Here is a 13,250-nt window from a genome sequence, read left to right as displayed (position 1 = left end):
AATTCATGGTATTAAACCTTTCCCAGCAACCCAAATTCTGCAAGATTTAGGGCCTGAGTCTCCAGTGTTTTTCACCAGAGGCATTTTTATCAGTGCAAAGGGAGTGGATTCTGATGCGGTAGCCTGCTACACCCATTTTGCAGAGGTGTGTGTGATTTCAAAAAGTCCAGGGCAAACAAACAATCCTCAGACTGATCCAAATGATCTAGAAGTTCAATAGATTCTGAAGGAAAAGTTAGACAGACCAGCTCTAACTTTAACAAGGAGCATAGCGTAAGACTCTCGGCAGCCTAGATCCTGGACAGAATGTTAGTTCATCAAGCTGATTAAGGGTTATGCTGCTTTGGTTATAAATTCAAAAAGCTGCAGTCTCTTTTTTAGGAAAACACTTGTAGTTGCTTGTGGCAAACTAGCCCTAAAGGCCTTGCTTTTCCATCAGCCAGCCTGTGCTGCTAAATCCTTCCTAGCTTGCCTCCTTTTTTTGCAATTCCTTTTTTAATAAAGCTGATATCTACAAGTACTGTTATGTGTCAGACTTTCCAAACGTATTGTGTCTACGTGTACTAGCTGGCTCTGTGGAGTGACAGGAAGCAGAATGCACCCAAGAAAAGAAAAGAAACAAAAGCGAAAAGGAATAGTACTCCTTGTTTTCTTAGAAGGTAAACAGGAATGTAACACCCCTAAAAAGTGCTGGCTTGACAGCCATAAAGACTGAAAGGCTGCATTAACCCACAGAACAGGTATATTGGGTAGACAGCTGCAGTACATGCTTCCTCTCTCTGCTCTAATCAACGTGCTTCAACCCTGAGCTTTAACCATGAGGGAGTTGATCAGTCTCTACACCCGTTTGGTGGTTTTACTCAGGCAGTTGCCCGTCATTGAGAATTAATCAGGCACTATGGTAAAAAGTGTGATTAAAACAACTACAGAGTGAGATTAGCTAGTTAAAGCTGGCCTGTGATTAAGGTATAAAACACAGGTGGGCTGGTAATAGAGAGATTTCTTGGCTCCAGTCACATGACATGAGTCAGCATTACAAAAAGTTAATATCCTGTGTCACGTGGCTGGGGGTCCACTGAATCCAACAGCTACTGTTACATGGCCTGGGACCAACAAACTAATTTCATATAAGTCACTCAACAGCCCAGAGATGGTGACAGTTTTCTGTCACAACTGTTCAGGGCTAGATTTGAACTGGCAGTATATAATAAAAGGATAAAAGGTCTTACACACACTCATACATATTTCCAGGGCATGCCTCACTCCCCCGGATGGTTAAAGTTAGAATAGCCCCATAAGAGTCTTAAGGGGAAAAAGGATTGCTGCACGACCCACCATTCTTTACACAATGAAACAGCTAAAGCAGAAACAGCAATTATCTGGTTCAGTCTAGTGCTGCTGGCCTGGAACATGCCATGACAACGTGCTTCTTGTTTCAAAGCCGCTTGTACTAGGACACAGTTCAAGGGATCTTGCAATGCCTTGCATTTGTAAACACATGCAACGACACGCTTCACAGATGAAAGAGAGGACAAAGCAGAAGGGTACCGCAGTGTCCATGCCACAGCCTGTGGGGGAAGAGAAATCCTCCCACCCCAGTGTAAGAGAGAGACAGAGATGCTGATTTTGGGGACAAGGGGCTTGTTTACTATTCAACGTGCATATTCCTGAAAAGTCACAGCAGATTTTAAAAAACCTGAATTCTAAGAAATCGCAGCAAAAAAATGTGCATCGTTGCAGATTATTTTAGGCTGAGGCCCATGCACGATGCGAAGTATAAGCAGTTCCCAGAGTACATGCCTCTAAAAACCATCCAGGCCCATAGCATTCAGTTATAGTAGCTTTCCAAACAGGTGGTGAAAAGCTAAAATTATGAGTGTCTCTCAATTACCCCAGCTTGCTCTGGATTGGAATACATCTCCTTTTCAGGAAGATTACTGGTTTACCTTTACAAAGGTGTTAGGGTAAAATGTTACCAGGACATTTATAAAATTCTACGTGATTTGCTTCCTTTTTTAACACCAAAGAGATAATCCTACAGTTATATTTATCAAATCAGGTTCTGTATCTCTGCAGGTTCCTTCTAACACTTTAATCCTGGCTTATTCACTTTTTATGCACTCTGATTTTATTTGATTTATTTTTTAAATCCTTGTTCACGTCTTGCTGCGCTTCAAGGAGTTTGCTTGGGAAGCCTTATTTATGGGTTGAAATGCTGCTGAAAGAGTTATTGCTGTGTTATTCAGCTGCTGTGCCAAGCCTGCATGAGGATCGGGTTTCTACTGAAAGGGTGCCAGGCACGTCTGTTTCCAGGAACCAGCAGCCGTATTTAGCCTCAGGCTGCACATGAAAGACTGCAGTCGGAAACGTGACATTGTGTCAACATTTGAGGCAGGTCAGAGCTGGGTGAGACCATGAAAACAAGTCAGGGGAACTCAACACACCCTGTCTGAACAGTGTGAGTGCAGAGACTTGAGCAAAGCACCCCATCACAGTCTGGTAGCCTCAGCTTCAGTATTCCCTTGCTTGCTCTAGGATTTTCTTCCATTAAAATTGAATGTTGTAGGGTTTGGGGTTGTTTTTAATGGAAATGAAACATAATGAAATGTCTGCTTCTATCCTCAGGGCATCTTGGATGAATGATGCAGCAAAGTGAAGGATGCTCTAAGGCAATCTAGCTTATACATTTGAGTTGTAAGTTACATAACGCTTTTCACATTCACAGGGTCTCCAAGCACTTGATAAACATCAGCCACGTGCAACACCTCTTTTCTGAGGGAGGTCAGTATTATCACCTCCATTTTACAGACAGAGGAACTGGCACAGCTGAAGTGATTTGCCCAAGATCATATAGAAAATCAGTGGCAGGGACAGGAACTGAAGCCAGGAGAGCTAACTCTAAGTCACCTTTGTTATTATTATAAGAGTAGTGCCCAGAGGCACAGATCAGGACCATGGCCCCATTGTACTAGATGATTTACTGCCAGAGAGGCAGACATAATCCCTGCCCTGAAGTGCTTACAGTCTAAGGACTTTCCACTAGGCCACACTCTTGCACCTTCCACCACCAATGGAAAGTCACCCCTTCAGTTTTGCTTTTTTGGCTTTGACCTGTACCACGAGGGAAACTTCCCCACAACAGCCATGTCCTTGCTATCAAAGGGCATATCCTGCACCTATGTTTATACTCATATGTGTGCCAGTTTGCTGCAGAGAAAGTCTCTGTGTGTCCTGCTACCAGCAAAGGGTAAAGACGGTGGAAAAGGCTAAGCTCAAAGTGATAGCCTTGTAAATCTACCAACAAGTTGAAGTGTTGAGAATTTAGTATATTGGGGGTCAAACCTTGGTCCCATTTAAATCAGTAGGACTTTTGCCAGTGACTACAATAGGAGCAGGATTTGTCTCTAATTAAAATAAATAAACATGGTGGACAGTGTGAGTTCCCCAGATAAATAAAGAGGAACCGCCATAATATACCTGACTGTTCACCTTTAGGGCCTGTACTGTTTGGGTTGGTGATGCTGTGAGATACTGTTGTTACGCACTACCCCAGTTTGGGGCCTTCACAAATCCACCTTCTAACCAGCCTTCCTGGGCCTCCTGCATGGTAAGGATCTTAAAAATACAACACAATTGTCATTTAATCATGAATGTCAATGTGTCAGTTCACCATTTACACACACACACACATTCATTTCAGAGTAAATTATTAAAGGTTTCCTGCAACAATGAATGGCATGGCATGCCACAAACCCATTAGAGAAATTGGGCCAGCTCATCCGCCAGTGTAAATTGACATAGCACCATTGATTATGCCAGCTGATGGGCTAGCCCACTGTTTCCAATGTTCACAAAGTAATTAAGGACAGACAATAAATGATCTATCCCAGGGTCCCATACTCTACATTAGTACATGTACTTTCCGCCTTTCAGCCACCCATTCCCCTCCCCCCTGAACAAACCTTTAGTGCAAAAACCAATCTGCTTTCTTCAATAGTTTGCCTTTGGAAAAGGCTTGGTATCATCTTCATTTTGCAAAAAAACCCAAAGTTTGTATATTGTTACCGGTGGCTGATCTGCTATGAGATGTAAACAAAAGGTGCAGGTTTTAAATAAATAAATTTGACTGCCAAGACTTATTTGGTGATATTAGAAAATACTCATCAGATTTTTCAGCGTTAGCTACAAAGGTAGTTCAAACAACAATGAAACTCTTGGTAGAATTAAGTGGGTGCCTCCTCCTTTTGGGGTTCACGTCCAGCCTGGGCCCCAGGCAAAGGAGGGACAGGGTTATGGGTGTAGCAGCCACAAACCAAGCATAGGCAGCCTTGGGTGAGATTTGCGCAGCCAGCCAGAATCCCTCCATAGCACATCAGCAGATACACCCAACTAATACGCTGGGGCATGCACCACAACCTGAGGGAGGGGCATGGAAAATGGGCAGGGCTAACTTCCAAGCCAGCACATGTGTATACGACCCTTAGCATGACCAAGGGACCAACCCAACACCCATTTAAGTCAAAGGGAGTTTTGCCATTGACATCCAACAGCAGCAGGATCAGTCCCCAAGTGAGCAACTAGCACTTACCGAAAAGAGCAGCTGCCTGCCATATGTGCTACGTGAATAGCCCAGTCACTGAAAGCTATAGTGGCTCACACCAATACTACGGAGTGCTTTCATTTTTAACATAGGGGTCCCTTGGAGCATTAGCTTGGCCAGCATGGGAAATCCCTGCAACAAAACTCCTGGTGAAGTACAAACACCAGAGTGTGTCTCTTCTTCCTCTCATGGGGCAGGCTGTGATATGTTTCTTTTCTTTATGAAGCTCCAAACACAGAGCTAAGGCTAGTTCTCATTAGAAAGGTAAACTTAGCAGCTTGCTATATTCTAATGAGAGGCTTAAGGTCCCCTACAAAGGAGTTGTTTAAAATTTGGGCTATGCCCTTTTTTGGCTTCTTGACAATAGATAAAGGTCCAAGGAGCGGTGGGGATTTTTTTCTTGTTTAGCTTAGAAATATCACACATGTCAAGTCTGGCCTGCCTGGTTTTGGGGAGGGCTTCTGGTATGTCTCAGAGAGGTTTGTTGTGATATCCCACACACTAATTGAAGGGGGTGTTGAATCTTTAACAGAACCATCCTTCTCTCATGTAGTTGTTAAGGCCTAGAGCACCCCTTTCCCACAGAAAAACCCATTTGAGGGGACTTGAGGTGAGAAATCTCCTTGAGGATCCCCTTGGAGAGATTCTGCCCTGCATCATCCCATTGAGAAGGTGGGGTTTGCCTCCGATGGCAAAGACCACAGTGCCTGCCCGCAAACCTGATTAATTCCCCAGGGACCTGTAGAGGCCTAGAGCCATCTGCATGTAGGCCTCGTGCCTCCACAGTAGCTTTAGACCATCCCCCCAGTAGGTCCTCACCCCAGCAATTCTCTGGCCATACAGCTCCATTGGGTGCCCCACTGGCTACAGCTACTCCTGGGATCCCAGAGGATGGAGGATAGAAAATAAAGCCCCAGACTGAATTATTTCCATTGGGCTGCAGTAGGGAAACCTGTACCCACCTCTGCCCACACTCCTGACCCAGACAGTCCTCATCAAAGGCCGACACAGTCTTTCCTTAAACACAGACTGGGGAGATTCCTACACTGCATCCAGGAGAGGGGCAAGGGGATCTGGAGGTGGCTGAGGGCGTGTTTCAGATGGAAGGGGGAGATTCACACACAGAAGATTGCCCTCTTTGCCTGGATCTTCAGTGAAGATGTGGCCCTTAGCACTGGAGTTAAACAGGTGTTGCAAAAAGATGAACAAAGAGTTTTAAGCAGTCTGACTAAATATCCCTTCTCAATTGCTCAGGTTTCACTCTCTGGCTCTTGTGATTAGCAACATTCTATGGCAGCTAGAGAGCTATTGTAGAGCAGACAAGACCTGAATTTCTAATGGAACAAAAAGCACAGGAATTGTGTGTGTGTGTGTGTGTGTGTGTGTGTGTGTCTACGTGTACACATCACAAAGAAACAAACCTAAATGAAGTAAAGGTACAAACCCAACATGGTCTCCCTTACAGGCCACTCTTTAAAGTTGAAAAGATCAAGAGGTAAAAATAAAATGAAATAAATTAAATGAAAAATCCCACACTACAATAATAATGGACCACATTTTTCCCTTGGCTGACTTTGGGCATTGATTCCAGCAAGGTTGTACCAGGGATAACTAAGACCCTGATTCCGCAACTTCTTCCCCACAGGCAGAATGCTAAGCCCACATGGCATGCCATTTTGATTGCCGGATCAGGTCACATGGAACGACATTGATCAAGTATTTCAAAGAACAAGAGGCAAAGCCTTATCTTCCACAGGAAAATAATTATTTTATTCAGTATTTTAAAAACAACTACTTAACATTTATTCAAGATAAAAATATTTACAATACCCCACCTTTGAGAAGGCTCCAAAATATAAACACTGTATCCCTCCCTAGAGAACAAAACAAAACCTCTTCAAAAAACAAAACCCCCAAATCAGGAATACATTCATATTACTCACTTCTTTATGCTCAAGTAGTTATACAAATAATAGACCTCTGAAACTCTTTAATATATTTATATAATATATATATATTTTATATATACAGATATATTTATAACAAGATTTTACAAATAAAGGCAACAACTGTATACCAAAAACAACAATAAAATAAACATGAGAACAATCTGCAATCAAGCACAGTGCATCTTAACAACTGGTGCAATGGTAGAATGAAATGAGAATCTATATGACATTTACTCTGGAAACAATTTCTCAAAATTAATACCAAAAAAAAAACCACACTGCTTATTGCAGTTAGTTTCTTTTAAAGCCTAACTGGACACAGTGTTCATCACTGAAGCAACTGCACAGGCCCGAATAGTTCTAAGATTTGTTAACAGGGAAATTTTCACAAATTCTAACTCTATTTAAAATAGCAATTTGGACCAGGGTTTCAGAGGATCCTAAGAGATTTGGGCACCCAAATCCCACTGGGATTAGGTTCCTCTGAAAAACAAAACAAAACAGTTTTCAATTCTCAAAGGCACTCAAGGGGGCCAATTCAGTGGGTGTAACTCTGTTGACTCCAATTGAATCTCACCCTGTTACAAGAGCTCTGGATTTGGCCCAGGAGTGAAACAGTCAGCTGCTGGCTATTCCCGCATTGATGTGGCTTTTTAACCATTTTGCTTTCAGATATACTAGACCCAGAGACACCTGTACAGTAGCAGTAAAAGAGTGGTCTACAGTTAGGTGCAACAAGCAAAGGGATCCATGGGGATATTTTCCTCTTCCCCTGCCCCAACTAGCAGCTTGCGTTACAGAAAGGGATGCATGTTAATTTATTAATTAGAAGTACACCATGTAAAGCTTCTAAGCAGCATCTACATTTTATTCATTTTGTTTTTTAAACGGTCAGCAGAAGTGTGGAGAGAAACTTGTCTTCAATCTCCCTGAACCACTGACTGTGCATCACCAACCAGTGATTGCTACTCTGAATCTTTTTAGTGGGACTAACACCAATGCTTCAACTGCGGTGCATGTGTGTATCATTTCAAATGCTGGCAAATGGGTGGGGCAACAAATTTGGCAGTGGGTCTTTGCTTTGAAAAGCCCTCATAAGAAGTACCATATTTTTATATTCACAGACCCTAAAACCTAGATCTGCCTAATGGAATATTTTTCACAGCTTTGAAATATAATCCTCACTGACTAAGTCAGCTGTTGCTCTGTAGATGGGGAGGGTAAAGGGTAAAGCACAAAGAAAACGTTCTGGTTTTTTTTTCCTTTTAAAACTCCCCCGAATGGCTAACCTGGGTGCTTCCTTCATCCTTTCCCACGCTATCTGACAAGTCAGAGAAAAGTGGATTTCGTTTCCTAGTCTCAGTGAACCTTATCCCCACACCTCAGTCCAGCCGGTATATGAAACTGAAAGAGTCTCACACGTAAAAAAAAGAAAAGAAAAAGAAAATGGTCACACTGTGCTTAGTCTTTGGTTTCCAGGTTCAAAGGAGGAATCTGCTTCAAAGCTTGAAGCAGAGCTGAGGAGTCGATAGGGGAATGGACTGGTAGTGGAGAAGGAAGTCTCTGAGGCATCAGGAGAGATGAAGAGATTTTATCTGGGCTCATTAACCCTGAAAGTGCTGCAGTAGAGGCTGGGAGACTTGGGTACAAGACGGGCATGGAAGCCGGGTACCAACACTTCTCCAGCATAGGCAGATAGGCAGTTGCGGATGGTGGGATCAAATAAAAAGGCAGGCACAAAGGAGGTGGGTGAGGGCCCAAAAAACTACTTGAAGAGCCAATCAGATCACTGCTAAAATGGCCTTCGTCTTCTGAAGTTTCCATCCTGGTCCTTTTGGCTGGTGGGTCCTCAGTCTCTTGCTTAATAGAGCTTATTCTCTCTTGCATGGCATAGTTGAGTCCCGTATCCTTTTGAAAATACTGTTGATCGGCGTTTGAGTCACTTTTCTCCAGCTCTCCTCCATACCCACTGTCTGTGTCTGTGTCGCTCCCGCTCTGCTCTCCACTGGAATGTGCAAAAGTCCTCTGTATAACAGGCACACAGTTCTTGCCGTAACCCTCAGCAGTTTTGGGCAAAGAGCCAGACTTCTCCTTCAAGTCCACTGTTTTTGGGGGCGCATCTCCACATTTTCGGCTGGCTCCGCCCTGGAGGACCTCAGAGGCCATTCGGTGCAGATGACTGACCAGCTGGGAAGATTTCAGATCCCTGGTGTTTTCATGCTTTCCCAGGTATTGCAGCACTTCCTTGGCACACATCTGGAAACCAGATCGAAACATTTCCTGGCTGGTATCAAGGTTTCTTGATGACAAGTCACCTGAGGGAACATTAACAGAAAGAAATTAAAAATTAACAGAGAGCTAAATAGTTTCATTAATATCATTAAGGTGCACTGGGGAGAGGACGAAATTTTATCTCCACATTAAGTATCTGTTACAAAACAGCTAGACAAATGAATTCTACTGTACAATACAGTCACTTTAAACACCCATTTTTATAACCTCCCTCTAACAGTGAGTCTTTAAACACATTTTTGATCCTATACTCATTATACGTGGCAACCACAACAGACACTAGAGTTTAGGGAGAAAACAGAAAAAGGCAGCACAGCGAATCAACCCTGGCATCTCCTCAGAAAGACATCAGTTCCAAAGTCATCTTGCAAATCTGGCCCCACAGCAGCTAATGAAAATTGGGTACGAGGGGTCCAATTTATCCCTCATTAACTGCATACACCAAGGGGGATTTGGTCTAAACTTTGGGAAGTGACATTGGGTTTGGTTGTGTAATTCTACTGCATATCGAGTGGCTGTTAAAGCAGTAGCAGCCTTTTTAGAAAAGCTGGTTTTAGCCTGCCAGACTCAAGTAAGTGTCACAAAGAGAGGGGAAGGAGGAAACAGATGTAAAACACTGTGGGCCCTTAGATAGTTCCTACCCGTGCTGCAAAGCATGCACTAACTGGCTTATGGAGAAACCAAAAAGAGCATGTAAGAGAGATGTTTTCATATTTAAGGGTGAAAAAAAAATCAGGGCCTGATCTAAACCCCATTGGCTTTGGATCAGGCCCTCACAGCAAAATTGTACTATAAAATAAAATAGCTAGAATCAGGTTGAATTTAAAACTATATTAAAATAACAGCTAGTTATAAATTAACTAAATAGAGGGATGAAAGGCATCTTTTTCATAAATTCACATGCACATAAAGCGGGGTATGCGTGCTAAATAAAAATGAAAAAAGACAAACTTACTCCTCCCACCTCCCAAACTAAGTGTCATAAGAAGCCAGTATTCCAAAGATATTGAAAGTAAGATCATGAGACATTCTAGGGTTCTCACATGATACAAGCATGACTTGAATACTCACCAGCTTGTAATCCATTCTGTAAAGCAATTATTTTCTGTTGCTGCTGCTCAATGAGATTAGTTAGTGCTTTCACATGCTTCAAGGTAAGTTCAAGAACTACAGCCTTCTCCAAGTGACCTAAAGTCTGGAAACAAATGGGCAGGTTAGTACTTATCCTAGAGTCGGCCACGCTTCAAGGAATCTTAAAAAGTTTTCTAACTCCTTGTGAAATGAAAAAAGAAAAAAAACAGTTGTAATTTGGGAGACAGGGTTAAAAATGGTGTCTTTATTCAGTGGACATTTCTCTGATTGATTTTGAGTAAAAATCGTAACATTTGGAATCTGATCCACATATTATGTAAACTACATTTTTTTTTTAAAAGGGAAGGTTGCAGGGAAGGATACAGTTACATCCTATGGGTATTTTAGGACCAACTGCATAGCTCTCAGACAAGTATTTTATTTTATCTGTTCTGCTGCCCCTGCTGGCATCGTGACCTTAACACAGGGGAATCCAGTCAAAGGGTTTCTTTTGAACGGTGACAGGAGAGGGGAGTCCTGCAGGATGTCAGCCAAAGTGGCTTTCCCCATAAACTTCTGCAGGTATTTTTTCTTTTATTTTTAATCAAGCACCTAAGCCTTTATTCTTTTTAAAACAAAGCACCTCACACACACTAGAGAAGCAGAAGTTGCAATCCTTAACATCTGTCGCAAAACAAGAACGCAGAGAATCCTTTCAAATACCAAAAACAGGTAGCATGGAAACAACTCTAAAAGGACTTGACTCTCAGATAATTAGGGATCAACTTATAAATGGAACCCAGTAAAACTTCACAAAGAGCAACATGGAACTTTTTCAGTGGCTCAAATGGAAAAACCCAAATCCCTCACATTCAAATCAAGCCCACAATAATCACTTTTACATGAGGGTTTATTTTCACATTGCAGCAGTTCAATTCATATCACACCACCACCACCACCACCACCGATATGCACTGTTTAGAAATTCACAGTATCTGGAAAGAAATCCAATAGTAATAGACTGATCCAAGTGGCAAACCTGCCCAAATCGCAGTCTTTTCCACTGTGATCTGCAGTGCTCAGAAGAAACCTCTAGATGGCACATCTACCTGCACAGAAATCCATTAACCAACACCCATCCCCAAAACGAAGAGGAGTTTGGATATTAGCCAGATTTTCACTTACTGTAAGTTTGAGATGTTCTGGTAAGAGATCTTTCAGTTGGGCAATGCACTCATTAATCCTATCACGTCTCTTCTTTTCTATCAGTCTGTGGGGCAATTTATAGGTCTCCTGGAAGCCAAAGGAAAGGAGCAAATCAGACAAGACACATGACATCCTAGCACCATGGATAGACACACAGGTAAAAGGAGATCTAGAAATAAAACTAGATCTCAAGCTGTTGGGTACCCAAAATGTATTATGTGTAGCAGCTACTAACTGAATGATTTTCTGTCATAAGAATTATTAAATTAATGCAAAAATATATTCCCCTCCCACCTTCTGAGCCTCAGATTCATGGACAAGAGGTACAAGTACAACAGTCTCAGAGCAAAAAAAAACAAAAAACAAAACCCCAACAACTTTGATTCAGACTGTCTGCTGTTAAAACAACCCTTCCTAAATCCCACAGCAAATTTTATAAAGGTTAACCAATTTTATTTGAGCATAAGCTTTTGTGAGCTACAGCTCACTTCATCGGAAGCTCAAGAAAGCTTATGCTCAAATAAATTGGTTAGTCTCTAAGGCTGCCACAAGTCCTCCTTTTCTTTTTGTGAATACAGACTAACACGGCTGCTACTCTGAAACCTGTCTTTATAAAGGTTAAATCTTAGTTGAGCTTTATGGAAAAGCAGATTTAAAACAAATCAGAACAGACACAAACGCATACAACTTTTTTTAATGGCCAGGTGTTAACTAAGAATGCAAAGGTTCCGCAAGTCCTCCATTTACCTTATTGTCTTCACTTCTTTTTAACCCTCTCCTGGGCTTGTACACTTGATACATGTGAGAAAAGGCCAGCCTGCACAAATGACATAAAAATGCGATGGGTTATTATTATTTCCTCCACACCGAGAGAGACACGCGTATGCCAACGCTCCCCACAGGCACAGTGAAGGAGCCGAAGGAGCTGAAGCTCCAGCCAAACCCAGCGGCCAGGTTGCGCCCGTGGATTTGGTGGGGAGGGCGCCCTGGCCCCAAGAAGAGCACCGCTGAGGAGGCATCTTACCCGGGCATCTCGGTGCTCTCCAGCGCAGGCAGCTTGCCCAGGCAGGCAGGAGGGGGCTGGGCGCTGGGGATCATTTCCATTGCAGCTCGGGAGGCTTTGTGCAAAGGGGGGGTGGGCTGCGGGGGGGGGCTCTGCTGAAACTTAATTCTCGCCGAAAGCAGCGAAATCAGCCAGCGCCGGGTGCGCGGCCGGCTGCTGGGGAGAACCCCGCTGGTGGTGGGGACCCTGCGAAAGCCGCTGGCGTCGGGACCGGCTGCGGACGGCTCAGGCCGCGCTGCTCATCGCCGCGCAGCACACCGGGACAGGACGCGAGCTGAGGCGTCGCTGGGAGGCGGCCGGCTGGGTTAAATGGGAGCGAGTGGGTGGCGGGCGCTACGTGTTCCACCCTGTGACTCCCGGCACGTCTGGCGGTGCCGGGGCGGGAGAGCCCTGCCTTCCCCCATCACATGAGCCTCACGTGTCGGACAACGCTCTGGCCTCCCCCGCCCCTTCCCCCTCCGGCCACACGGCCGGGCGGCGGCGGCTGCAGCCGGAACGTGCTGGGGCGACACCTCTGCGCGGCCGGGCTCTCCCGCAGCGGCTGGCGCGTGGGCCCGGCGAGGGGGGGGATCTCCCCTCACGCGCCCCCGGGCGCTGCCCCGTCCCCAGCGGCGCGCGGACCTGGCCCGGGACGCGCCGGAGGAGCTCGTGGGCCGCCGCCACCGCGCTCTCCGGCCCGCCTCTGCGGGGGGGGGCGGTCAGTCCGGTCACCCTCCACCCCCCTCCACAGGGACCCGGCCTCTGCTCTCCCTCGCTCCCCTGTTCCCCCAGCCAGGCTCCGCTGGCCGGGCTGGGCTCGCTCGGGATTTGCACAGGCAGAAGGGAAGAGGAGTCAGGCGGGTTGCGTGACCCACCCCTGGGGATTTCACAGGTCGCTGGGACTGGGCGCGGTGGGGGGCCGCTCCCAGCGGGTCTGAGGGACACAAGCGGGGTGCCAGGGGCTGGTGCCCCCACGGTGCAGAACTGCAGAGAGCTCACAGAGGAGGGTGGTGTGGCTGGGCTCGGGGCGTGATGGGAACCAGGCTTTCCTGTCCCTCCCAACGTCTTGCCCTGTTCAGAAGGCAACTTC

General features: G+C 45.0%; 1 protein-coding gene across 1 annotated transcript; it reads right to left on the bottom strand.

Annotated features, from left to right (window-relative positions):
• Positions 1–6,403: 6,403 nt before the first annotated feature.
• Positions 6,404–12,420, bottom strand: BHLHE40 (basic helix-loop-helix family member e40). Its single transcript, XM_074957544.1, has 5 exons — positions 12,143–12,420; positions 11,866–11,935; positions 11,098–11,205; positions 9,913–10,036; positions 6,404–8,864 (listed from the first exon to the last, which is right to left on the bottom strand). Exons 1-5 carry the CDS (start codon positions 12,220–12,222, stop codon positions 8,011–8,013), a joined length of 1,236 nt encoding a protein of 411 aa, XP_074813645.1. The 5' UTR covers positions 12,223–12,420; the 3' UTR covers positions 6,404–8,010.
• Positions 12,421–13,250: the final 830 nt, after the last annotated feature.

Source organism: Natator depressus, chromosome 7 (assembly GCF_965152275.1).
Source record: "Natator depressus isolate rNatDep1 chromosome 7, rNatDep2.hap1, whole genome shotgun sequence".
Taxonomy (NCBI): Eukaryota; Metazoa; Chordata; order Testudines; family Cheloniidae; genus Natator; species Natator depressus.
The sequence above is the reverse complement of the archived record's forward strand: the minus strand, read 5'-3'. Positions and strand labels throughout refer to the sequence as shown.

Excerpts from the sequence above, each read along its gene's own strand:
- BHLHE40 (XM_074957544.1), bottom strand. The coding sequence starts at position 12,222 with ATGGAAATGATCCCCAGCGCCCAGCCCCCTCCTGCCTGCCTGGGCAAG. Across the intron at positions 11,936-12,142 it reads GAGAGCACCGAGATGCCCGG|GCTGGCCTTTTCTCACATGT; the intron begins GTAAGATGCCTC and ends TCATTTGTGCAG. Across the intron at positions 10,037-11,097 it reads CAGAACATCTCAAACTTACA|ACTTTAGGTCACTTGGAGAA; the intron begins GTAAGTGAAAAT and ends ATTTGTTTCCAG.